Source organism: Dermacentor albipictus, chromosome 9 (genome assembly GCF_038994185.2).
Source record: "Dermacentor albipictus isolate Rhodes 1998 colony chromosome 9, USDA_Dalb.pri_finalv2, whole genome shotgun sequence".
NCBI classification, from domain to species: Eukaryota; Metazoa; Arthropoda; class Arachnida; order Ixodida; family Ixodidae; genus Dermacentor; species Dermacentor albipictus.
Window position 1 is genome coordinate 53,642,651 of NC_091829.1, and position 24,205 is coordinate 53,666,855.

General features: G+C 46.3%; 1 protein-coding gene across 3 annotated transcripts in view; it reads right to left on the reverse strand.

Moving 5' to 3' along the window:
- The window catches only part of LOC139049878 (uncharacterized), a 71,196-nt gene extending 52,137 nt beyond the window's left edge, over positions 1-19,059 (reverse strand). For 2 of the 3 annotated variants that reach the window (XM_070525737.1, XM_070525736.1), the window contains exons 1-2: positions 18,885-19,059; positions 3,960-4,057 (exon numbers count right to left, since the gene is read on the reverse strand). In XM_070525737.1, coding sequence (XP_070381838.1) covers positions 3,960-4,057; positions 18,885-18,977 — 191 coding nt within the window. In that variant the 5' untranslated portion in view covers positions 18,978-19,059. The remainder of the gene's footprint in view (positions 1-3,959; positions 4,058-18,884) is intronic. The other variant, XM_070525738.1, reaches the window with a different exon arrangement.
- Between the last annotated feature and the right edge of the window lie 5,146 nt (positions 19,060-24,205).

Consider the following 24,205-nt stretch of genomic DNA (forward strand, 5'->3'; position numbering starts at 1 on the left):
ATAATGGTACAAGTGCAACCAAATTAGGACGGCGCACTAAGCTGAAATGAAGTTGCTCCCTTACTCGACCAAGAATTGGCCTCTCTGCTGTATTATTCCGCCAGTACCACCTTTACCACACTGTTGATTGAGGCACGTCCCTCGGTCGCCACCAGCAGCTGCGGAACACGAAACCTCTCCAGTTAGGCTAGCTTGGCATGTCCAACTCGACTAACGTATATATATATATATATATATATATATATATATATATATATATATATATATATATATATATATATATACATATATATATATATACATATATATATATATCCAAGACATACTTATATCCTCGGTGTGGCCTGAGATATGCTCACCTTGGTGAAATTACAAGAACTGGTGAAGTTAATTCAGTGCTGACCTAACGCCACGTCCTCTGCTACTGAGGTCTTCTAGATAAGAGAGAATACAGGGTAGGATATCTAATTCATAATGACATATCGCGCAACTTTGTTAAATTCTACAGCCCTAATGACAGGGTAGCTGTCATTGTCATCAACATCATCATCATCATCAGCCTGGTTACGCCCACTGCAGGGCAAAGGCCTCTCCCATACTTCTCCAACAACCCCGGTCATGTACTAATTGTGGCCATGCCGTGCCTGCAAACTTCTTAATATCATCCGCCCACCTAACTTTCTGTCGCCCCCTGCTACGCTTCCCTTCCCTTGGGATCCAGTCCGTAACCCTTAATGACCATCGGTTATCTTCCCTCCTCACTACATGTCCTGCCCATGCCCATTTCTTTTTTTTTGATTTCAACTAACATGTCATTAACTCGCGTTTGTTCCCTCACCCAATCTGCTCTTTTCTTATCCCTTAACGTTACACCTATCATTTTTCTTTCCATAGCTCGTTGCGTCGTCCTCAATTTGAGTAGAACCCTTTTCGTAAGCCTCCAGGTTTCTGTCATTGTACTAAAGCTAAATAGTGGATTTGGAGTCATGGTGGCACTAACAGACGCTCCAACCTCCATTCATGATGAAGAAGAAATAGCACACTTTTATGAAGATGTTGAATTACTATTGCAAAAGGTGCAAACTCAATATCCATGGTCATGGGCGACTACGATGTAAAGGTGTGTGTGGGGGGGTGGGGGGGTGAGGGAAGAAGGCCAGAAGACAAGCAACTAATTGGCATTACAGCGTAGCTTTTAGGAACGCTAGAAAAGTGGTGTTGGTATAATCCACGGAAAGGAATATACTGACTCCCAATAATAAATAACTTCTTCACGAAGCACAGCAACAGGAAGAGGACCTGGAAAAGCCCTAACGCAGAAACAAGCAATAAAATAGATTTCATACTCTCTGCCGATACTAGCATAGTGCAGGGCCATAGATGAGAGAGGTGTAGCATTGCTCTCAATCAGAAGAAAGAGCAGAATTAGTCAAGAATGCGCAAACCAACTTAGACGCCGTACGAGTAAAAGCACACTTATTCAGGCTGGTCCTCACAAGCAAATATGCGCCTTCAGGACAGGAAGATGAAGGTAACATGGAGGTAATGGAGGTAACCCTAACTAGGCTGATTTCAGCAAGTGAAATTCAAGTTGGAGGTAGGGCTCAGAGGCAACCATACAGTAAGCTCTACCAAGCACGAAAAGACCTTATAAAACAACTACAAACTCTGAAAGTGTCTAACTCTACAATAGGATAGATGGAATCCACGTCACTGTCGAAGCTGATAAACTAGAAGAAAGTGATGCGATATTCGAGATAATACCGTGGGAAACCTTCAGGAAGCAATACAAGATGTCCGCAGCATGAAATCTTGCGAGGAAAACTCGACATAGGACAAGGTCAGCGGTATGAAGTGAAATATAAGCAGGGTAATATCATCAGCAATATCGGCGATATAGTAAAAACAGCAGAGGAATTCGATACCGACGTGTACAGTACCCAGAGCCGACACGCAACCTTTATTTGAAGCAGGGATTAATTATTACTATTTTTAGATCATTATTAGAGATTAAATTAGAGGGGCTTCCCACTACTTGTACCGGGGAAAAGCGGCAAGACGGAATAACGGTCAATCTAATCAAAGATGGAGGAGATAATATACTTGAAAGGCTCGCGGCCCCTTACGTATAAAGGGCCGCTGGCTTTTCAGCTCAACTCGCGTGGCCTTGAGTACACTCAGTGCCTGGAAGTGTGCCGATAGCTGGAAGAATGCCAGCGCACTACTCCATACGAAGACACACATCAAATATTTCAATTATAGGCCCACTAGCTTGCTTTCAGTATTTTATGCAAATTAACCAAGATAATTCCCAATCGAATCATGGCAACACTTGACTTCAATCAACCAAGAGAGCAGGCTAGATTCCGGAAGAAATATTTTACGGTCGATCGTGACCATGTCATCAAACAGGTAATTGAAAAATCTGCAGAGTGCAATAAACCTCGATATACGGCTTTCATAATTCATTAAACACATTTGATTCAGTGCATATACCAGCAGTCATAGGCATGGAGTTATCAAGGAGTACAGGAGGCATACATCAATATCTTGCGAAATGTCTACAAAGACTTACAAGTGCGTTAACTCTGCACAAAGTGAAAGAATAAACAGGTCTTTCAAGGGCGCCGTCTGTCTGTAGAGCGAGCTGACTACGACTCTAATCGGGCTTCCCCCTTTTTCGGGAAAGAAAGAGGCTGTTTATTGCTAGGTTCCGGCGGACCTCGTCTCCGTGGACATGAATGAACAATTGTTGATACGTGGACCCATGCCTAAGACACATATGAAGTGGCGGATATCCAGCGGAACATACATCAATGGGCAACACATCCCGTGACCCAAGTTGGCGTCACACACGTTCACTGAAAAGTGGCACATGGGGAGTGGAACATAGCCAACCTGGCGGGAAAACGGTTACAGACAAACACAGAGAGACAGACGTGTTTTCATTTCGCGACACATTGCCTGGCGCGGACAATCTGTCTCGTGCGTCACGTTGCAAACGCGCCGGCTCTCGCCAATCTGGAGATCACGAGAGGAGTTGGTGACGCATGGGCTCGTTTCACACCAGCTGCCGCAGATAGGCCACCCAGCTACGCTGGAGCCATCTCGTGGGCATCGTCGCCGCACATTTCTCCTCACGCTTTCATCATACCCTCCTCCTCCGCTTTTCTCCTCGCATCTCTTGTCCCCGGCAGAGCTTCGGGTTCGCTCTTCCGTCCTTCGTTGTGTTCGTTCGCTCGGTTACACCGACGCTCGCCGCTGAAACGGACGCCCAAGAGCTGCGCTCGAAAACTGCGCCGGTCTTGGAAGCTGTGTAACGAAAGCTGGTGACTCGGTGGGCCTACTCCGGACGTCAGCGCAAATCCTGACAATTCCTGACATTTCCGCAAATCTGGCTTCAGGTTACATAAAACACTTGGTAGAGAAAAGGACCATTCCAAGTAAATGTTACGCAGAAACCATCCGTAATGACTGTCGCAGTAAGCGAACAGCTTTCTGAATCCCCTGAATTATTTCCGAAAGTCATTTTCGCAGCGTTTCCTCTCGTTCCTCGGCGGTCATTGTTGCCTCCCATTGAAACGGAGCCTGTGTCACCTTTCCAATTTCTGTTCCTATTCTGCCAGTCATCACAGCAGCACGCACGGCCACTGCCTCACCGACGCACAGAGTTGAAGCTGTCGTGCGACCTCGGCGCCTCTTTGACCAATCAGCGAGCTTCAAAAACACCACCACCATTCCTTCTATCCCGCTAACCCAAATTCTCCCCCCTGACTCCACCTCCGTGACAGCCCTCTTCTCTACGCCTCGTAACTCTCGTTATTCTGTCAGATCAGACAGTCCACCCGCCGGCATCGGGGAAACGGTGTAAAAACCAAAGAAAGCTATTCGCTTTTGTTTAAAGGTCCGTCGGTTCGCCAAGAGCTTCCGCATGGTGCGAAACATTAACGGGCGCTTACGATTGGTCCTTGCTGTAGAAGAAAATGCGGATTGTGAATCCCACGAACATCTTGTCTGGCCCTTTCACCACCTGCCTGTCTTCAAATTGCGTTACATCCTGGACAAAATAGGAACCATACATCAGAACACAAGTATATCACAATAAAAGAAGCAATGCCTTGTAATAATAGACAGTTTTAGTACTGCGTACGTTGCGTACGTAATGGCAATGCGTGCGTAAGATCGCTACGCCCTTCAAATTGCGCATGTGCCGAACGCAACACGCCCCTAGGAAAATATGACATGAATTTCACATGAAAGTCTGATGAGTTTTGACATCACAGCCATTAGACTTTCTCATAAGTTTCTTTGGAATTTCCTTATGCATTCCTATCATTCTAAAACACATAGGCCACCGTCTTTTCTGTTGAGTTCTTTATGAATGTTTTTCATGTGAGCATGAAATGTCTTCCTAATGTGCGCTCCAAAGCAGTTTTCTAGTGACTTTCTCATGTCTTCCTAATGAATCTGTAATGAGCTTATACATTAGACTGCGGGTGCTCATGACACTCCTATAACAATATTGGCCACCACGTGTGGTAGCATTTGCTCATGTGTCCCAATGGCAGTCAGACCTTAGTTAAAGATGTTACCTGTGAGTGACTGTCTTTGGTGCTTGATATATGCAGCCTGTATGCATGTATGTATGTTCAGCGAGGATGCAGCACTTTTGACAACATGTACATGGGCCCGTTCATATGCTGCATGTTAGACATTACTCAACGAATCAAATTTAACAAAAACATTTATTGGGCATATCAAAGCTTCGTTAAATGCTGGAGGAGGGTAAATAAAAGGAAAACACAGCATCAGTCTGTTTACGGAGGTGATATTTTGCTTTCATTTAATCTCGCTAATTATCATTGAGGAGAAGCTGTTGTTGAGGTGGAGGATCGTCGTCTTGAAGTGAGTGCACGTGTAACCTGCATGGTAGAAAGGACAGAAAATTAACAAACCTTGGCAATCAACCACAGAAATTCACGCTGCATCACTTGCTGCAGAACGATCTGGAGATCTTATAACTAGTTCTGCGAAAAATTTATCTGGTGTCGGTTCACACAAAGTTCTTGAGGAACCACTGTGTGGCCTTTGGGTGCAGCAGTAACTACAGTAAGCAGAAATTGCTCTTGGCTGTACAAATGTGCAACGCGGATCAGCTGTGGCGTGTGTACATGTTGTCAACTACTTTAGCTATATCGGTTTCCACTTGACAAAGGACAGCGGTGTCTATGCATTGCTAACGTGAATTAGAAAGTCTAAATAATTACTTGGCATGGAAATAAACATAGGAGTGTTTGTGTACGGGCAACGCAATGCATCCCAGAGACATCCATGTGCCAGTCGTTATAGAGTATTTGCATCAGCTACCGGCACAGTTCTCATACATTCCAAGCCTACTATGTCATGCCTGCCTTGGCCTCCGGTATGATGGCATATATCCCAATCAAGAAATACACCACACCATGTCTGGGGTTTTATGGTTTACATCCGAACGCTGCTTTCAGAGAGAGGGCACAAGTTGAAAGACAAATGCGTAGAAGCATGATAAAGAAGCTTGCATAAAAAGAATTTAATAAATAAACATTGTGATTGCTATCCCACATCATTAGAGAGTATTCCTCGTTGTTATGCAATCATAATGAGCGTTGAATGACACACGTCCCATTTATGGATGTGGTATTCCTCACTGATTTTTTTGTACCAATCGGTTGCCATAGGCGAACAAAACAGATGAATAGCGCACAGCTTGACGTTTCAATGGATGGTCAAATGGGACGAGCACACTGCTGCTTTGAGTGAATTATGGTGCTCTCCTAGGCGCATGCTAAGGCACCGGCTAGTCTGCATGCCGGATATACATTGGACTAAATACACACGTGATCAAAAGAAGAACCTACAATACCCCTGACAGATACGAGACAAATTTTGAGTATCTTTACCTAAGCAAGCCTCCAATGCCTGGGTGCCTTTGTCAATTCACTTGTGGACTGCAATGCACATGTATTTCCAGCAAACATAAATTAGGCACCATATGCACAACAGTTCACAACTTAATTGAGAAAGGCAAGGAGGCAAGCGAGGCTTGCTTGGTTAAAGGTAGCACCAAATATGTCCAGTACGGGTCAGAGACACTGTAATGTATTCCTGTCACATGTGGTCAAATGTACATAGGGCGGACTGGCTGGTGCCTAAATATGTACCTATGAGATCACCATATTTCACTCAAAAGACCAGTATGCTCGTCCGACTTGTCCACATATATCCGCAATGGAGCTTCAAACCGGACTAGGATTGTTTATCTGTTTTCACTCATAGTTGAGAATTGGCAAGAGGTATCAGTCAGGCCCACTGCATAAATAACAATCAGTGTGAGCCAGCCCCCATAATCAATGCGTTAAGAAAGGCGTCCTTTGTACGTTGCAAGGAATAGAAATTAGTCTGTGCCTATTTACTTACTTCTTTTTATGCAAACACCATTTATCATGATTTTATGCCTTTGTATTACAACTTCTGCCATCCCTCTCAATATAACTGGTGTGCAGCACAAGCGTACATCCAGTGCTATTTTTGTTAATCCTTCCATCAACTTAAACAGTCAGTTGTTAGCCAAGGTCATGTTTATGGTCTCCCTTCCCTCGCTGCGTAAATTTTGTCTTGAAAAGTTAAATGAACTGACCCGCAAATTTAAATGGACATTACAAGTTTGGCCGAGTGGACACGGCTGGTCCTCAGAAATGCACAAAAACAATGATGGGTATCTGTTAGCAGCCTGTAGTGTGTGCAGACTAGCTGCGACATTGCTGCAGAAGCCACACAATTGCTACTATGCCTACCAGCATGAATAGGGGCAGCTTGCAAAGAAAATAATATGAAGAAAGTGAGAGAAAATACAGCAAGCTTACCAGAAAACACCTCATTACTTAAGTAACTGCACCACAATGAATACAGGCCTTCCTATTTCATTTCGAGAAATTCGAGTTCATCAAATGTGTATTTGCCAGTGGCAGTTATTTTGAGAACAAGGCAGACATAATTGTAAATATCAATGTTAAACAATAGTATGCACACTGCGTGCTTAGACCTGTGACATATATGGCACACTACACTTCAAATTCTTACATGGACAAAAATAGCACATATGTGCAGCATAAGCAGAAAGGAAAATATGGAAATATATGCTCCAGCATTGCAAACAGTTCCAAACATATAAAACAAAAAAAGAAGCGCACTGTGTAATAGGCAAAAATAAAATGGATGCCTACAATGCCTACAAACACAAATAAGCAGGAAGTGGAATAAACCTGCATAAATATTTAGCCTATTTAGCAAGAAGCATTAAGTAATATGTCGATAAACTTTTTTTTTTCAAAAGACCCTTACAGGCCCTATGGCAGGCCATAAAGTAAGGGGGGCGTATTAAACAGTAAAAGGTATAAAAAGTACAAATTTCCAACAGGAACAGTGCTATAAAAAGATTACCGTGTTACGCAACATTGAAGGCACTAGGAATACAAAGCAATATCTGAAGGCACACGAACACTTGTTACTGTTAACAGAGCAAAGGAATAGCGTTTATGAAAATGATATACAACATGGCAAAAATGCATGATAACATGCACTAGATTGGTCACTCGTGGACCGTACTTATCCACTAGTGATACCGAGATCCTACTTTTGTGAACACGTACACTTCAAGCATACCTGACATGCCCATCCAGATTACACTCCGTGCTGCTGCAGCCATTGCCACGGGTTATGTGGACACTAGAGACTTTTAGCGTGTCCGCTATTCCCGCAGACCGGGGCGGTTTGGGCGGATTACCGGTTGATCGGCGGCGTAAACGTGAGCGGCCGGAGCGGTGCAGCCGCCTAGTGTTGTAGAGCTCAATCAGACAAACATAGAACTAAAATTGCAGTAACCTACTTTATTCAGCTTCGCTGCTGGTGCAAATTTTCGGCAGTGGCGTAATTGTGTTCACAATTACGCCGCTGTCGAAAACTTACACCCCAGCTAAGAAGAATATAGTAATTGGCCCTGCGTTTAGGTGGTTGAGCTTTGCACCACCAGTTGGCGCCACCAATCTGGCCGCTCACGTTTACGCCCCCGACCATCCGGTAATCCGCCCAAACCGCTCCTGTTTGCCCGAATAGCTAAAGGTCTGTACTGTTGTGGGTCATGGCTTCACCACTACAAAGAGAATTCTGTGTCAAGTTATAGCTGTGGCACAATAAGACTATCACATCCCGAACGCATACAAGGAGCACGCAAAAGCAGTCACGAAAAGAATGCCTGTACTGGTGCAGGGTGGCAACCGAGCACAAAGTCGAAGTCACTTCAGCAAAGCAAAATTTCACACACAGCATCAGCAGCAGCAGCAGCGCATTGCATCAATGTTTGTTTACATAACAATTCTAGAGCTTCTTTCATGACTTTAAATAACTATCCCTTGTAATGTTTAGTTACGTCATAGTTATGGCAACACCCCTTCAAAACAAACCGGTACCAGTAGCACGCTGCGATTGTTTACATTTTTTTCCCTAATACTTCTCGTAAACCGAAAACCCTGTAAGCAGATATTATTTCCAATGTCGAATCATTTATAAGCGAGGAAACGTCATTGCAGTAAGAATCGGTCAAGAAATAGATGAGTCGTTGTGATGAGACTTCAGCAGAAAAGCGGGAACTCACGCACAAGCGCGCATGATGAACACGATTATTTCCGAACGCAACCTTTTTTCATAAGAAGAAAACGCTTAAGATTTTAAATTCCGCATTATTACTATAAAGTCGCGCAACGAAAATCTGACACAAAGCAAGCATTGGCATAGGTTTCACTGTTATCGTGGGAGCTCTCTTTCCCTACGTTCGCAAGGCACCCTATGCCCACACGAGATGCACGCACAACACGCGTGGTTCGCAAGCACGGTCACTCACCTTTTGAATGGCACGACGCGGTCGAAAAGCGCCCTCCGTGTTGCCGGTGCATAGTCGACGAGCAGTGGCACGCTAGCAAAATGCATTATTTCTTTGCGACGTCCACCCAACTTTCCACGACAACCAGAGACAAAGGGAACACACTCCGTGGCATGAACATTGTTGATCCACATTTGGCTGGCGCGCCACGAATACGGCGAGTTTCCAGCGAGACACAAGCTGTCTGTGGCACTTATGCGCACGCAAACTAGGTCACATTTCGTTACAGGAAACACAAATACACACGATCAAACATGCACATCGTTGCAGCTCGCACGCCCGGCCGACTCCTAAACGGAGCGACAGGCTGGTTGGAATGGATGCTTTACTAGATGCCTGCCGCGTGAGCCGAGAAGCTGGTTCCTGCCGCTAGCTGCGGTGACCGCTGCAACCTAAGTCACGAAGCCCTGCCTCCGAGATTTTAGCGGCGTCTGTTGCATAGAGTTTCTCACTACATTACCTAGAGGGAAATCTGGCGCTGCGGCGCTGTAGTATGCATGGGAATGCCGGTATGTTGTGACTTCGGATTGGCATCGTTCTCGGAGCCTTTAAACGCAATGTGTAAATTGGTCGGCAACTCGCATCAGCACACCCTTCGGGTGTAAGGGCGTGAGTTAAAAGCCGATTCGCATCCTTATTCACATTTGAGGGTGTAAGTTACTTACTGGACGGGTGCAAGAGTGTTAGACAGATTTACACCCTTATTTACCTTCAGGGGTTTAGATTAATTTACCGAGGGAGTGAGGTGATGAGCCATAAACCGAATAACACCCTCCTTCCCTTCTGGGGGTGAAACTTATTTTTACGGCGCACGTCAACCCTCGTATGCACGAAAGCTTTCGCGCGAGAGCGCGTGCGTGTGATGGAAACGTTGCGCTTGTGCATTCCTCGCGCTAGGGTGGTTAGAAGGGGAGGTGTGAATACTGGCGGCGCTTTCCTTCGGGCGCGCGCGACCCCCTTGCGCACCGATGCCACCAGGGGGAAAGTGAAGACATTCACGTTGTGAAGACTGCAAAGCAGCATGTCTTAGTGATAAAGGCAATATCCCCAGAGAACTTCCATGAGAGGCATCCAAAGAGCGGGACCTTGGGGGCATTTTATATCCCTCAGAATTGTTTTATAAGCTGGTCAATGCCCTTGAAAAGAAAGTCACGCTTTCATTCCGTATAATACCATTGCCTATCAAAGCTGTGGCCGAAATTTTGCAGTCAATTCGTGATACGGCGAAAATTCGTTGCCTGGCCCATTCTGCCGCCCTGAAAGCGTCAGTTATATGTTTTTATTGCCTCACAAGGATTCACTTTTTTCTTAAAGGTGTCAATCAGCAGGGCAGTGAGAAGAAACTGAAAACACTGAAACCTTGTGTGTTGTAAAGCTTTCACATTTTTTTTCCTCCCTTGTAAATAAATGATTTCTTGACCAGACCTGTTGCTTCACTGTCTGCAATCATGGGCAATTGCTTATATATGCGTCACAATGACATGCTACAAGTGCAGACAGAAAGTGGTTTGTAAATACATCGAGACCAATTATCACGTAATGCCTCTTAATCTGCAGACATTACCTATTACGCATACGGTGATTGACTACTGTGCGTGACTACGTCATACGGTGATTGACTACTATGCGTGCGTCACGCATAGGGTGTTGGACTGCTGATATCGAGGACGACAGTCGCATTTTCAGGGAGGCGAAATGCAAGGCGCCCGTGTGCCGTATGACGCCAGTGCGCGTTAAAGAACCCGAAGTGGTCGAAATTATTTCGAAGCCCCCGACTATATTTGAAATAATTTCTACCACTATAACCCCTAACACCCTGAGCCGCTTCACGAAATATGCATAGACAAAACGCGTTTGAACCTCGATACAGTGCGAACTGGGCCCGTAAAATTTCAAGGAGTAATGATGATGGCTGACATAACATCGTTTTCATGATAACTATTTGTTATTTGACTCTCGCAGAAAGCGCGCGATATGCGAAACGGGCTCACTTTCATCTCCGTGCTAGAGATGCAGCTCACGAGAGGCTGGTGTGGCGCTCATTTCGGCTGCCTGCTTACCGCGCCTCGGTCAACAGTGCCGCCCCGCGGCATCGGTGCGCTGTGGGGTCACGTTTTCGCCGCCGGTATTAACGCGATAGGGTTAAGGAGCTCGTGTCGCAGAAAAGCCGGTGTCGTCGGCGTTCGCGGCGTTGGCCGTGAGCGATAAATCACGGCAGGCACTTCATAAATAAAAAGCAACTTCCAAGATGGGCTGGGTGGGATTCGAACCAGGGTCTCCGGAGTGTGAGACGGAGACGCTACCACTCAGCTACGAGTTCTTTTTTTTCTTTATTGCCTGTTTGCAGCACAAACCAAGAACACATTCAAACGCTAAAACATGTCAACCGCACTTTGGCTAACATTATATATTAAAATCGCTTCAGCTTGATCAGTTCATCAAGAATAGCCACCCACTCGGGAGGCTCACTCTGGGCACGATATATTTCCCGAATATACGCGACACTTTCGATGAAATTTATTCTCGCCGGACGGGTATCGACATCCGAGTGTCGCGCTGCCATTCTCGTTTTCCACAGACTGTGGAGGCCAAGGAGCATAAACATATCGTACGGAACTCCTCCGTTATCGGTTGGCAAATATCGAATACCAAGAGGTGTAATCGGTAGTTCTTTTTAAGTGTACGTTGTAAGACATCCCAATGAAATATTGGATCCGAGCAATCGATGAAAACGTGTTCAATGGTCTCTGGCTTTTTACAAAGTAAGCAGTTTACTGTCCATGGCACATATATTCCTTTTTCGTCTAACGATGTTCTTACGGGTAGCGTGTTTGTGCGTAGCTTAAAGAAAAACGTTTTTTGAGAGGGTCTCACTAGCATTTTTTTCACCCGTTTCATTACATCATCTCCTTGGCCTCCCCAGTTTACAGAACTGTACAATGGTATTGGCAACATTGTATCAACTAAGTCTTTATACAGTGTTTTTCTTGTCACAGAGCACAGATATTCCATGGAAAACCGCACACGCAACATACGAAGTGAATCAACCACTTCGCGCAGATATCCCCTAATACTTCCTCCCTTCACATCACTGGTCGTTACAACATATTGCGGCAGTGCTTTTCCCAAACGAACTTGAATTACTGTGCGTAGAAAATCGTTTCTCTGATCCCGAAAAAAAAAGAAAACGCGACACAATTTGTCTAATAAACAAATGCGACAGACCTAGCCCACCACTTCGAGCTGAACGAAACAAATTGGTTCTGCTTATCCTCTCCCAACTGGAACCCCATATGAATACGGCAAAAACACGATGCATTTTTTGCACACTTGAATGACACATTGATAACACTTGCATAATATACCACACTTTCGCTACTAAAAAGAGATTGCACACAGAAGCACGTCCAAACATTGACAAATCTCGGCCAAGCCAACCCTTTGATTTTTCTCTCATTCTATCAGCTTCATCGGACCAGTACTGTGCGGTATCATTATAGTGCTCGAGTGGCACACCCAAGTACTTAGTTGGCGTTGTTGGCCACCGGATGTTTGCAAAGTGAGCTGGTATAATGTGCGAAATACCGATGCTTTTTTGCCAATTGATCTGGGATCCAGATTGTTCACAGCACTTCTTTACAAGACGTACAACTTCAAGTGCGCTATCACGATCCTCGCAGAAGACTGCGATGTCATCAGCGTATGCCAGTACCTTACCTTCAGAAAGCTGTAGCCGAAATCCTCGGACGTTGTCATTGCGTATCACTGCTAAACAGAAAGGCTCGAGGTACAAAGCAAAAAGCAATGGACTTAGTGAACACCCTTGTCTAAGGGAAGATCTGAGTGACAGCTTCTCGCTGAGGGACTTATTAATTATAATCTGTGTCGTGCATTGGTCGTAGGCCATTTTGACGCCATCTAAGATTACTTTCCCTACGTTAACATATTCCAAAACAAGAAGAAGAGCATCGTGGGACACACGGTCGAAGGCTTTCGCCAGGTCGAGTTGCAACAAAGCGACGCGTCTAGCGAAGACGTCGCAACACTCTAGAACGCTTCGCGCTACGTAGCTGTTTGTAGTAATAGTGCGGCCTTTTATGCCGCAAGTTTGATGCGGACCGACAAGATTTGTAATGACTGTTTGAAGCCTCTTTGCCAATACCTTCATGAGTATTTTATAATCGGTATTTGTAAGGCTAATTGGCCTGTATGCCCCAACCGATAAAAGCTCCTTGTGGTCATCTCTTTTCGGTATTAAAACCATGTGTGCACTTCTGAAAGAAGGTGGCAATCGCTTATATTTATGTGCCTCAGAGTATACATGCTCCAACACTTGAGCAAGCCCAGGGGCAAATGCCTTATAAAAGGCGACTCCTAAGCCATCGGGACCCGGTGATTTGCCTGCAGGAAGTTCTTCGATCGCGTGTTCTATTTTTCGGACGCTTATCGGTTCCTCGAGACTGGCCTTTACGTCGTCATCAACGCGCGGCATAAAATTAACGAAACTTGCTTCAAATTCAGCACCCACGTGGATTGGGACGCCGAACAACTTGCGGTAGTGTTCAGTAAAGGCCTGTTAAATCATATTCGAGTTGGAAGTAACCTCATCCCGATAATTAATCTGTCTTATTTCATTTTTCCTTGCGTACCTCTTTTCATCGGCAATGGCGCGTTTGTTCGGCGTCCCATCAACCCACAGTCTTTCCATCCGTGCCCGAATAACTGCTGCTCTATATTTTTCCGTGTCAATAGCTTCCATCGCGTTTTTCACTGTTCTGATTTCATCACTAAATTTTCCAGGTTCCGCACTGTCCATAAAAATCAGAAAATTTAGTTCCTTCTGGAGCTCCTTTTCTTTCATTTTTTCATTGTGTCTTCTAACAGTTCCTACTTCAATCGCAACCATTTTCACGCAAACCTTAAAGTCTTCCCATACTTCTGCCCAAGGTGCACTCTCATTACTCAACATGCTTTGAATTTCATGCTTTACATCGTTCATAAATTTGCCGTCACTTAGGTGTTCGATGCTTGAAAGCGGTACAAAAGCGCATTCTAGTGAATGCGGTGTTGCCTTGAAAAAGTGCCGTAGAAAGTTATACTGCGGTGTATATCTGTAATTATGAGCATGTAACTTACAGAAGTCGCAGTTACACAAGTAGCCAAGTACGTTTCCGCTAAATTTCTTCTGCCCTTACCGCACACGCAGAGCCAATTTACCGCAAACACAGAAGACCCCCTCCTCTCAATGTACGGCGCTGCCCCGACAGATGGCGCCCCACGCGTGCATTGGGGCTGTGGGGGGCCGGTGCCAGGCGTGTCACGGCCCCGACTCCCTCTCCCCTGACAACGCTTCGCCGTGCTCCCACACGGGTTGCAGAATCAAGCGCCGGTCCTTTCTTTAGATTACTATTTATCTATCTCTCTGCCCGTGCTGATAACAAAGTTTGGCTGGCGTAGATAGTTTCCCCCTCCGAGACACCGAGTTCTTTGGTTCGTTCCGTTTACTCAGGCGCACGTTTCGTTGCCGCGCCGAACGCTGCGTTGCTCGACGCTCAGCGCGTGATAGGTGGGCGCAAAGTGCTATGCGGGGCGCCTCGTAAGTGATCGCTGCGCCATAGCCCATTGTCTTACACCCCTTGGCGGGTCGACGGGAACGCTGTCGCGTTCCACTCTTGAAGGCGAAGCTTAAGCGTCCTCCAATTTTTCACACCTCCCCTTCTAGCCACCCTTCTCAAGCTACTTCTTGCACGTGCTCTCGCGTGCACGTGGTGCTACGAGACATCACACGTTCAGCAATCGTCTCAAAGAGCTCATCGGCAGGAGCCATTAGGCGTGCGGTCTTTTTTCTTTCTTTTTTTGCCTTCATGCTTTCTTATGCTGGGAGACAGCTGTCCATTTTCTTCGCGGGAGTTGTTCGGTGAGACCGCAGTAGCGTTAGCAGTAGCAGGGGACAGCAGCACAAGATATGCGCTCAGCAAAGTCCACGAGGGTTCGCTAGGGAAGTATCGCATTAAGCCAAAGCGAGACGTGCGCTGACTGTCTGCCGCTTAACGCGCACACAAAAATGGAAGCACGACAAGCAGAAAAAAAGAAGCTTTATGTCTGAATGTAGGCGCGAAAAACGTGAGAACATGGTTGCACTGTCAATGATGTTTCATTCCCACCAGATACTTTCTCTGTGCGCGCCAACCTCTGGCTCTCAAACGCCGCTCTTCTGTCCAAGCAAAATTAGTTTTTTTTTCTTGGCGGTCTGCTGAAACTGTTTGTACACGACATACTCGCGACATCAAAACGCAAGCTGCGTCCACGTGATCTACATCGATCAATACCAGATGTGGCGGCGAGTCCTTACGCGAAGCATTCTTAGCATACCATGCCGGACTTTGCAAACCGTCGGATGCGCACAAGTGGCACTTTTTTCGTTACGCCAATACGTCAGGAATAAAACGGTCAAATGGTAGTCAACTTACCAGCCATCTTTCGCGTTGTACTTATCGTTTCGTACACCTCTCGTCGCAGTTCTTCTCGGGGCAAAACATCAAGCGTCGCCTTGTTTCTCGTCCAGCCGCTCCGTCGAGGTCTAACCATGCGCCCTTGAACGATCAGTCGCTTGCATTTTGACCTTTCGTGTGAATGGTGTAGTGCTAAACCTGAGCGTTGCTTGATACTAGGCTTCTTCGATTTTCGGAGTTCTGGCAGCCCGCTGGGAGCCAGACGGCAGCCAGCTAGTTCCGGTTCTGACAGGAAGTCACGTGGGCTGGGATCCCCAAGACAACCCGAACCTGCCCGAAGTTTGCAAAATCGAACGCCGGTACAGCTGGCCAAATGTAAACATGCTACCAGCATGGCAGCGCCCGTCGAGGCCGACGCGCGCTCGGCGTAGTCGGCCCATTTGTGCGTTGCCAGCTTGAAAATATATAGTTGTATTCAGGAACACGATCACTTTCGCGCGATTTGGCGCGACTCGGCCAACCTCGCCTTGCGCAGCGCAACCGATGGCCTCCGACGAGGCGCATGACAAGACGCGAAATCGTGATTGTATACTCGAAAGCGATAGCTGGAGGATCCCTGCTCGCAGCGATCACGTCGACCACCGGCGACAATGATGAGTTGGCGTTGTGTCATCAGAAGACATGAAAAAGCAGGTTAACGGGTACGTCTGATACGCATAAAATTTCGCGCCGACCTGGTTGGGCTTCGATTTCAGAAAGTTTGTTGTGGCTGATGGTGCTTCTCATTTAAGGAGCTGGGGACGCGGCTGGCGCTTGAAAATGCACGTCGCCTGTGACCAGCGAAACGTTTCACACGAAAAACAACATTGGTCGCAATCATGAGAGCAATAAGCCAATGTACTACCGATAATAATAATATTTGGGGTTTTACGTGCCAAAACCACTTTCTGATTATGAGGCACGCCGTAGTGGAGGACTCCGGAAATTTTGACCACCTGGGGTTCTTTAACGTGCACCTAAATCTAAGCACACGGGTGTTTTCGCATTTCGCCCCCATCGAAATGCGGCCGCCGTGGCCGGGATTCGATCCCGCGACCTCGTGCTCAGCAGCCCAACACCATAGCCACTGAGCAACCACGGCGGGTGATGTACTACCGAGTGCAATCTGTGTATTCTTAGATCAACGGCCTGCAGTTCGAACACATGTCGGTTTCGAGCTTCCACCCAAGCATACGACGGAGAGACGGAGCGCACACGGGCTAGCTGCAAAGCCTTAGCTAACTGCAGAAAAAGGAGATACATCCGCATGCATACGCGAGATATGTGAAAAGGAACGCCATCAGTGAAAGACGAACCGAAAATGTTCCGCAATGTGTGAATGAGCGCCTACAGCTTGCGTGGAACACGATGCAGATAACATGCACGCATGAGAGCGCGGCGTGCTGATCACCGCCGCGAAGAAGCAATCATGGGACACACACACACACAAAAGCTTCAAACGGTTCACCACGGCTCGTATCACACCGCTTCGCGATGCGGAACGGAGCGTCAGCACCTAAAACGATAACGCTAGAAGTAAGGAAATCCGAAGATGACCGTAGACAGTTGGCTGAGCGAGGTAAGTTTAAGTCCTCAAGCGCCCGTGTAGCAATCCGTGAAGTCCCCGTAAAGATGGCGGCGAGCGCCCATCGCCTCTTTTAGTCGTCTGCTAGCCAGAGAACTTCCAGAGAGCAGCCAGACCAAAATCGTCCTGCCAGGTTCTGGCAGCCCGCGGGTAGCCAGAACCGTCCAGCGCGAGCAAAACGAACGCCCGGCGGAAGTGCGTAGTGCGGTGGGCGGAGCAACCCGAGAAAAACGAAGACGCTCTGGCTGGCTCTGGTAGCCCGCGGGTAGCCAGAAGTGGAAAATCGAAGAAGCCCACTGTGCGCTGCATACGATGACGATGGAAACAGTTGTGTGCATCGTATTTGGTTTTATGGCATTTTACTAAAGGATGCTCCTGCACTAGAATCTCGCTTTTTGGTTAATCGGTAACAAATGGGTGGTAAAGACCGCTTAGACAAATCTTAGCCATTCTTGAGAGCATATAAGCATTCAATTTTTTCTTTCGACAGTAACCTGCGAACAACATCTAAGGAGACGATGCATACACGTGGTAGTTACCGGATACGACGGGAGTCCCAGCCCGTTGCCTCCGAGATTTTTTCAGCCCGCCGCGGGCCACAGCGGGTGACGCTTCATCTCGGGGGTCATATCAAGCAGCCGCAGGTTCTGAGTCATGCGTCATTGACCGCGTACCGTAATGGACGCTTTTTTTGTTCGTGTTGTTTAGGTTTCGTAAAAAAGAACGTCTACATTTCTGATGAGTTCGCGACGCAAGCGCTAGTATTTCAAACGTAAAATTTTGCAAGGAGGCTCCTCTGTATCTACAGTACGTAGATTTATCGTTAAAGCTGGCCTTGTAAGTGCTTGATCGTTTCGGATGGATTTCAACGCGTACGTCGCATCTGCATAACTTTGTTTTGTTTTTCACAGGCTCTTCTAGAAGGACCTGCGTTAAAATGACGACCACTTCGTTCGACTTAGAAAGAATGATTATACAGTGTCATACTGTTCGCGTCCATTGCACGGCCAAAGAAGGCAACTTGTCGCGTCCGATTGCATTTGTCCGGCAACATGCTTTTCGCATGCAATTGCCGAGCATGTGCTTCTGAGCTTCACAGATACCTCGAAGTGATACGCAAGCGCCGTTGGGCGCAAAAATGAACTAGCCTACCACTTGGCACTTAGAAGATCGACCACATTTAATGCATCTTCATTATTTTTGCACTGAAATGTCGACTTGAAGAGCAGATGAACGATCACATCACCGAGCTTCCGCTTATATTGTTATATGATGCTTAGCAGTTGGTGTCGCCTTTGATTGGCGCCGGCTACTCCTTTTTATGTAGAAATAATAAAATAAACCACTTAAACGCCTTTAAACGGCACCTCCAAAACCACAGTAACATAAGTAAACGCGCATATACTCTGGCTAGCGGAACAGACCCACTTAACCGGCTCCTTCGGCCCTATAGCTGTTGCAGGGCCTAAATGCATTCCAGTCTGTTGGGTGTTTACTCTGGCGCTATAATCGATCGAGCGTTCAAGAATAAAATAAACTTTTACGTGTCCGCTTCCCAGTGTGCGCTACAGGATCGCATACCTTAGGTTCATCTGCAATGAATCCTGCTTTCCATTTTCCACATTCCTTAACGTACAGCGCATCGCCATTATGGTTCGCCTCCTCAATTTTCCTTTATGCCTGTTTGTAGAGTAGAGAGAGAGAGAGAGGTAAACGCCATGGGAAAGGAAGTGATGTTAACTGGATGAGATTCCGGTTTGCTACCCTGCACGGGGGAAGGGTAAGGGAAAATGAAAGACGGAAAAAGGGGAAAGTAAGCATCTGTACTGCTTACGTGAAAGAAATAGTGGTGTCCCTCCTTGTGCATGATGTCGACCATATATTGCAAATACTCCTGCGGAATGTCGTTGAGCTTGGACATAGGCATGTCTGCTTCGGTTTATTATAGAACAGCGCGCGAGTTGAAAAACTACCAAGGAGCGTTCGGGGCTGAGTAAGCTACGCTGGCTGTTCTGGAACGGTTCTGGAAGCAGTGCTCGCGCTCCCTTAGCAACAGCACACAATGGGGTAATTTTTCTGTTTGGAAAAATGTGCATAGCTTCTCGAGCCCCATAGGTTCGTTCAGAGCATTGTGCAAGGTTAACTGTGCGGCAGCCTCATCAATTGACGCTAACCCATGGTAGTTGACGCTGCCATAACTTTTGTAGTTGCGAATAGCTCGATCTTTTGCCGTACTTCAAGCACCAAATTTACTGATCGTTCATAGCCATAATGATGTCACTTCTCGTCTTTGCGCATTAGAAGCCATGATACTAGTATGGCACTAATTATCAGTAATAATGGACTATAATGTCTCCATTTTCATTTATGGTGCAAAGTGTAGAACTTCCAAAATCTTCTGTCTTTCTTTCTTTCTTATTTACTTCTTTTCTATGATTTCTTCATTTATCGAGAAAGAACGCTCTGATCGGCTTTCTAGGCTGGAAATCGCAGGGATTGATAAAAGATAAACAGTGTTCACTAGAAACAAGGATTCTGACACTCCTACACTTGAATCGATTGCAACCTGGCCGGATGATCCCTTTTACTGAAGGATGCCATTAACCTCGGCAGAACTCTTCTTTGTTCTCCATGAGACATGATACTCTAAATAACTGGCCAGTATGTTGTATCAAAAGTGCTAGTATAATTAGAACAATGTAGTTTTTATGACGAATTTTGCTCGCTATCGTATGTAGTCGTAAGACGCTTAAGATCGCGTCATGTCCCTGGTATCGATTTCAATTTCAGTGGATGCCTAGTCAGTTTAGTATAATTAGAAGCAAGGTCTACGGGTAAGCAAGGAGATGAACTCAATGAGAAGGAGAGTGTACAGAAAATCCTGAAGCACCTGGAAGAGTCCACACGCGTGATTCTCGGTGGCCTCGAGAATCTGGCCGCTAGAAGTGCCCTGCTAGTGCTCGCCGTGCTGGAGCCGCTTATGGCTGCTTTTTATATGCTAGAAAGCTTTTGTTTGGCACTTCTGCTGATCACGCAGAGGAGGCCCACACACCAGCTTCGTCCTAGCGCCTTTCCTTTTAAGTTCACCTGAGTTGGTGACTACGGACTTGATACGGAACCTGATAGTTGCTTGATGGATGAGATTTCTGAATGTACATTAAGAATGTTGAACTCTCTTTGATCGTTGCGCATCCCTCTTTCTATGTCATCACCATCCCTCATCACACCTTTATGTACGCGTTCCCCCGCCTCCCCCTGTGCAGATTAGCAGCCTAGACCGCGTTAGCTCAGGCCGACCTCTCAGCCTTCTTTCAATTAAATTAACTCACGAAGAAGCAAGGAAGCTGACCGAGTTCCTGGTGATGCTCAGTCCGTGAATGTTGTGAGTCATCTAGAATTTTCTGTGTTTTCTGTCTCGCGCAGAACGGAAAAATCTGGATAATCGTACGTCATCCATAAGTTCGAGACATTGCAGCCAATAGGTCTAAGTATTTCAAAGGAAGCTTTAGAATTTATTCGCTATGCTAAATTTCAAGCTATAGGCAGCAGTACTTGGTTATTTTTCATTGAGTTGCTTAGTGTTCTGTATTTCCTTTCTGTCCTCTCTTTTTTCGTTATAATAATATATTTATTACTTTTTGTAATATCTTTCCCAAAAGCACTATTTTCAGCCGTTTCTTTTATTCTTTCTTTCAGAGAGACGATAGTTCACTGACCTCCAGCCGATAATATAATTACTTCCCCCCTACCCTCCCGTCGTCATCCAGGGCCCTTCCGTGAAAAGAACACATGGCCGGCTGACGCACGGAGCTACCTCACATTTCTCAATGCATCGCCATCCTATGAACCCACTGCACATCGCAGGTGCTGAATCTGAAATGTGCATTCTGTACCTTTTCCTACCATTTCTGTAAGGGTACAAACAAAGTTGCATATTGTTATTCGTTCCCTCCCGGATCACCTGAGATTCGTAACCTCTAATATTTCCCTCCACACGTTCGCACCCCATTATGGTAGTTTCTGCAGTCGCAGCATTTTTCGGGTGGTCCCGAGCACTCGTTTGGTATCTCAAAGGATCTCTGACTCGGTGAATTCCAAAGACTTCCTAACGCTTTCATGGCTGAACACCTGGACGTCACTTTCTCGTACGGCTGCGTCCCACGCCTAGTTTTGCGGTCATCGTTTTTCGCTCTGCACGCCTGCATGCCACAGCTTGCGACCAATGTAAACGCCTGAAGACATCTTCTTGACACACTGCTAGTTGCCTTCAATCTACTGATGCTTCCGCCAAGCCATTCTTCCGGGTGTTGCTCGACCAGCCTCGCTAATGCTCTATTTCCGCCGCAGTAAACGAACTGATTGCAGTGGTCATATATTCCTGATTTTGATATATTCCTCACTTTTTACCATGATGAAACAAGTGGCAGTACCTCTTGTTGATGTGCAAAGCCACATCATTTTAATATCAGTGAATACTTTTGCTAGAAACAATAATATTATGTCTGTCAATTATTCTTCGTTTCTACCATTACTATTATTGCTGCGACGTGGTCATCACGGTCCTTCAGGTCTTTTTATTCCAGAGACGCCATTTTTCTAAAAGTTAATCTGTTTAAGAACGGCTAGGCCTTATTTCACATTTAAATGTATTTTTTTTCCGACGCGAACAGCTTTATATCCGCACGAAGGCGCGTGCTTCCGCCCACGTCGTTCCTTTGACGTCAAACACGGTCGCGTTGCCATCTTTTGGGGCTTCGTGGGCTACAGACATGCAAATATGGGGTCGGCTTAAATAGCGCCCTATTCTACGAAGAATATCACTAATAGCGACGTGTAGTTCAGTTATCTTATACAGTGTTTCTTGTGTTTAATTTCCTATCGGGTGTTAACGCCGAAATACAGGCTGGTTGATCATGCGAATTTTAATACGTTTTGTCCGCACGAAACAAAGACTGGACAAGGGATTTCAGCAGATTGGTTATTGTGACGCGACACGGCTGGCGTACCAGAGGACAAAGGAGGGGGGGGGGGCAGGGTTCGTGCGGCAGATGAGGAAAGCAACGGCGAAATTAGTGTTGCCATCAACACTAGCAGCATGATCTGTAGACATGCCAAGTTTCGATTGATATCCTAATTTTCGCACGTACAGCATAGCGCGCGCGGCGACGACGTTATCGCCTTTGGGCTTTATACGGAGCATCACGGCGACGGCGGAAAGGCGCCTGAAGCGTCCGCATAATTGCTATCACAATAGAATATCGGGCGTAATGTTAAGAGACACAAAGGGAGACTTGTGCCTCGATTTTCTAGTTGATTTAAGGGGAAAACACTGAGCTGGATAGAACCCTTTTCGTAAACTTAAATTGAGGACGACGCAACGAGCTATGGAAAGAATGATGGGTTTAACGTTAAGGGATAAGAAAAGAGCAGATTTGGTGAGGGAACAAACACGATTTATTGACACCTTAGTTGAAATCAAGAAAAAGAAATGGGCATGGGCAGGACATGTAATGAGGGGGGAAGATAACCGATGGTCATTAGGGGTTACGGACTGGATTCCAAGGGAAGGAAAGCGTGGCAGAGGGCGGCAGAAAGTTAAGTGGACGAATGAGATTAAGAAGTTTGCAGGGACGGCATGGCCACAATTAGTACATGACCGGGGTAGTTGGAGAAGTATGGGAGAGGCCTTTGCCCTGCAGTGGGCGTAACCAGGCTGATGATGATGATGACTGAGCTGGGTAGCCCGTGTATTACGTGGGACAGACCTGTGGACCATTTAGAGTTACAGAATGGGCGCCAAGGGAAGGGATGCGCAATCGAGGATGGCAGAACATTTGTTGGTGCGATGGAATTGAGAAATTTGATGGTGCAAGTTAGCATCAGCAAGTGCAAGACAGGGGTAATGGGAGATCACTGGGAAAAGCCTTCGTCCTACAGTGGACATAAAAACAGGCATATGATGTTTGCGAGGATCCTCAAAACATGCTAAGTGACGGTTGCTCATATTGATGTTACAAGGCACGTGGAGATCGCAGAGCTTGAGAATACGGCCGAGCGCATTCTCAAACTCTGTCTGTCTGTGTGTGTGTGTTTGTGTGCGTGTGTGTGTTTGTGCGTGCGTGCGTGCGTGCGTGTGTGCGTGCGTGCGTGCGTGTGTGCGTGCGTGCGTGTGTGCGTGCGTGTGTGTGTGTGCGTGCGTGCGTGCGTGTGTGCGTGCGTGCGTGCGTGCGTGCGTGCGTGCGCGTGTGTGTGTGTGTGTGTGTATGTGTGTGTGTGGGGGGGGGGGGTGTCTACAATGCCACACTTCGCTTCTTATGCGCAGTACGTTGTTCTGTACAGTTAATAGCTACCACAACAAGCACATTTCCCTCATGCCGCAATTCAGGCGTTCGGTTCCACTCTGAAATTGTTATATGGAGTCGCGCGCTGTCTGAGCTGATGCACCATTGGTTGCGCATTCCGTAATCTAAGTGCTGTAAACGATCTGTAGACTGTCGGCTTTAGGGCTGCACCAAATGGTCAATACGTGTAAGGCATTTGCGGATGTATTTGACGACTCTGCTATGTTATCCGCACGTTGTAGAATCTATGGATCCATAAGAAAATTGGCCAAATCTAATTGATAGGTTAGGTTCAGATAGACCAATATTGTAAACCAACGCGTGAAAATACACCGACGGTAGGATGAAATTCTATTTTGAAAAAGATTTCAGCCCTCTAGCATTCTACTGGAATATCAATGTACTTTTGACTGCTGCCCAAAAGGATGACAACCAGCGAACCACGGTCTTACAAGCACTGGATTGAGGGCATGCAGTGTATGTAAGGAGCTTCGAGGTGACAAATCCTGCACGTTATTAAGTAATATACGAAGAGCGTCAGCCAGTGACGATAGCTTGACGACGGCCTGTTGGCCACTCACGCACTTTCTAAAATTCGTGAAATTTCTCGCAGGAAGTCAACTGGGAGCACTCTGTGTGAAACTGCTGATCAGATGTAATATATTACACAGTAGAGATAATGGACACTTCGCACCTCATTTAGAAGTAAATTACAGTGATGCATGAAGGTTATTCTAATTTATACTCTTTTAAAAGGTGCCTATATATACTCTACGAGTGAAATTTAAAATTTCGGGTGGGAGGTAATGCACGC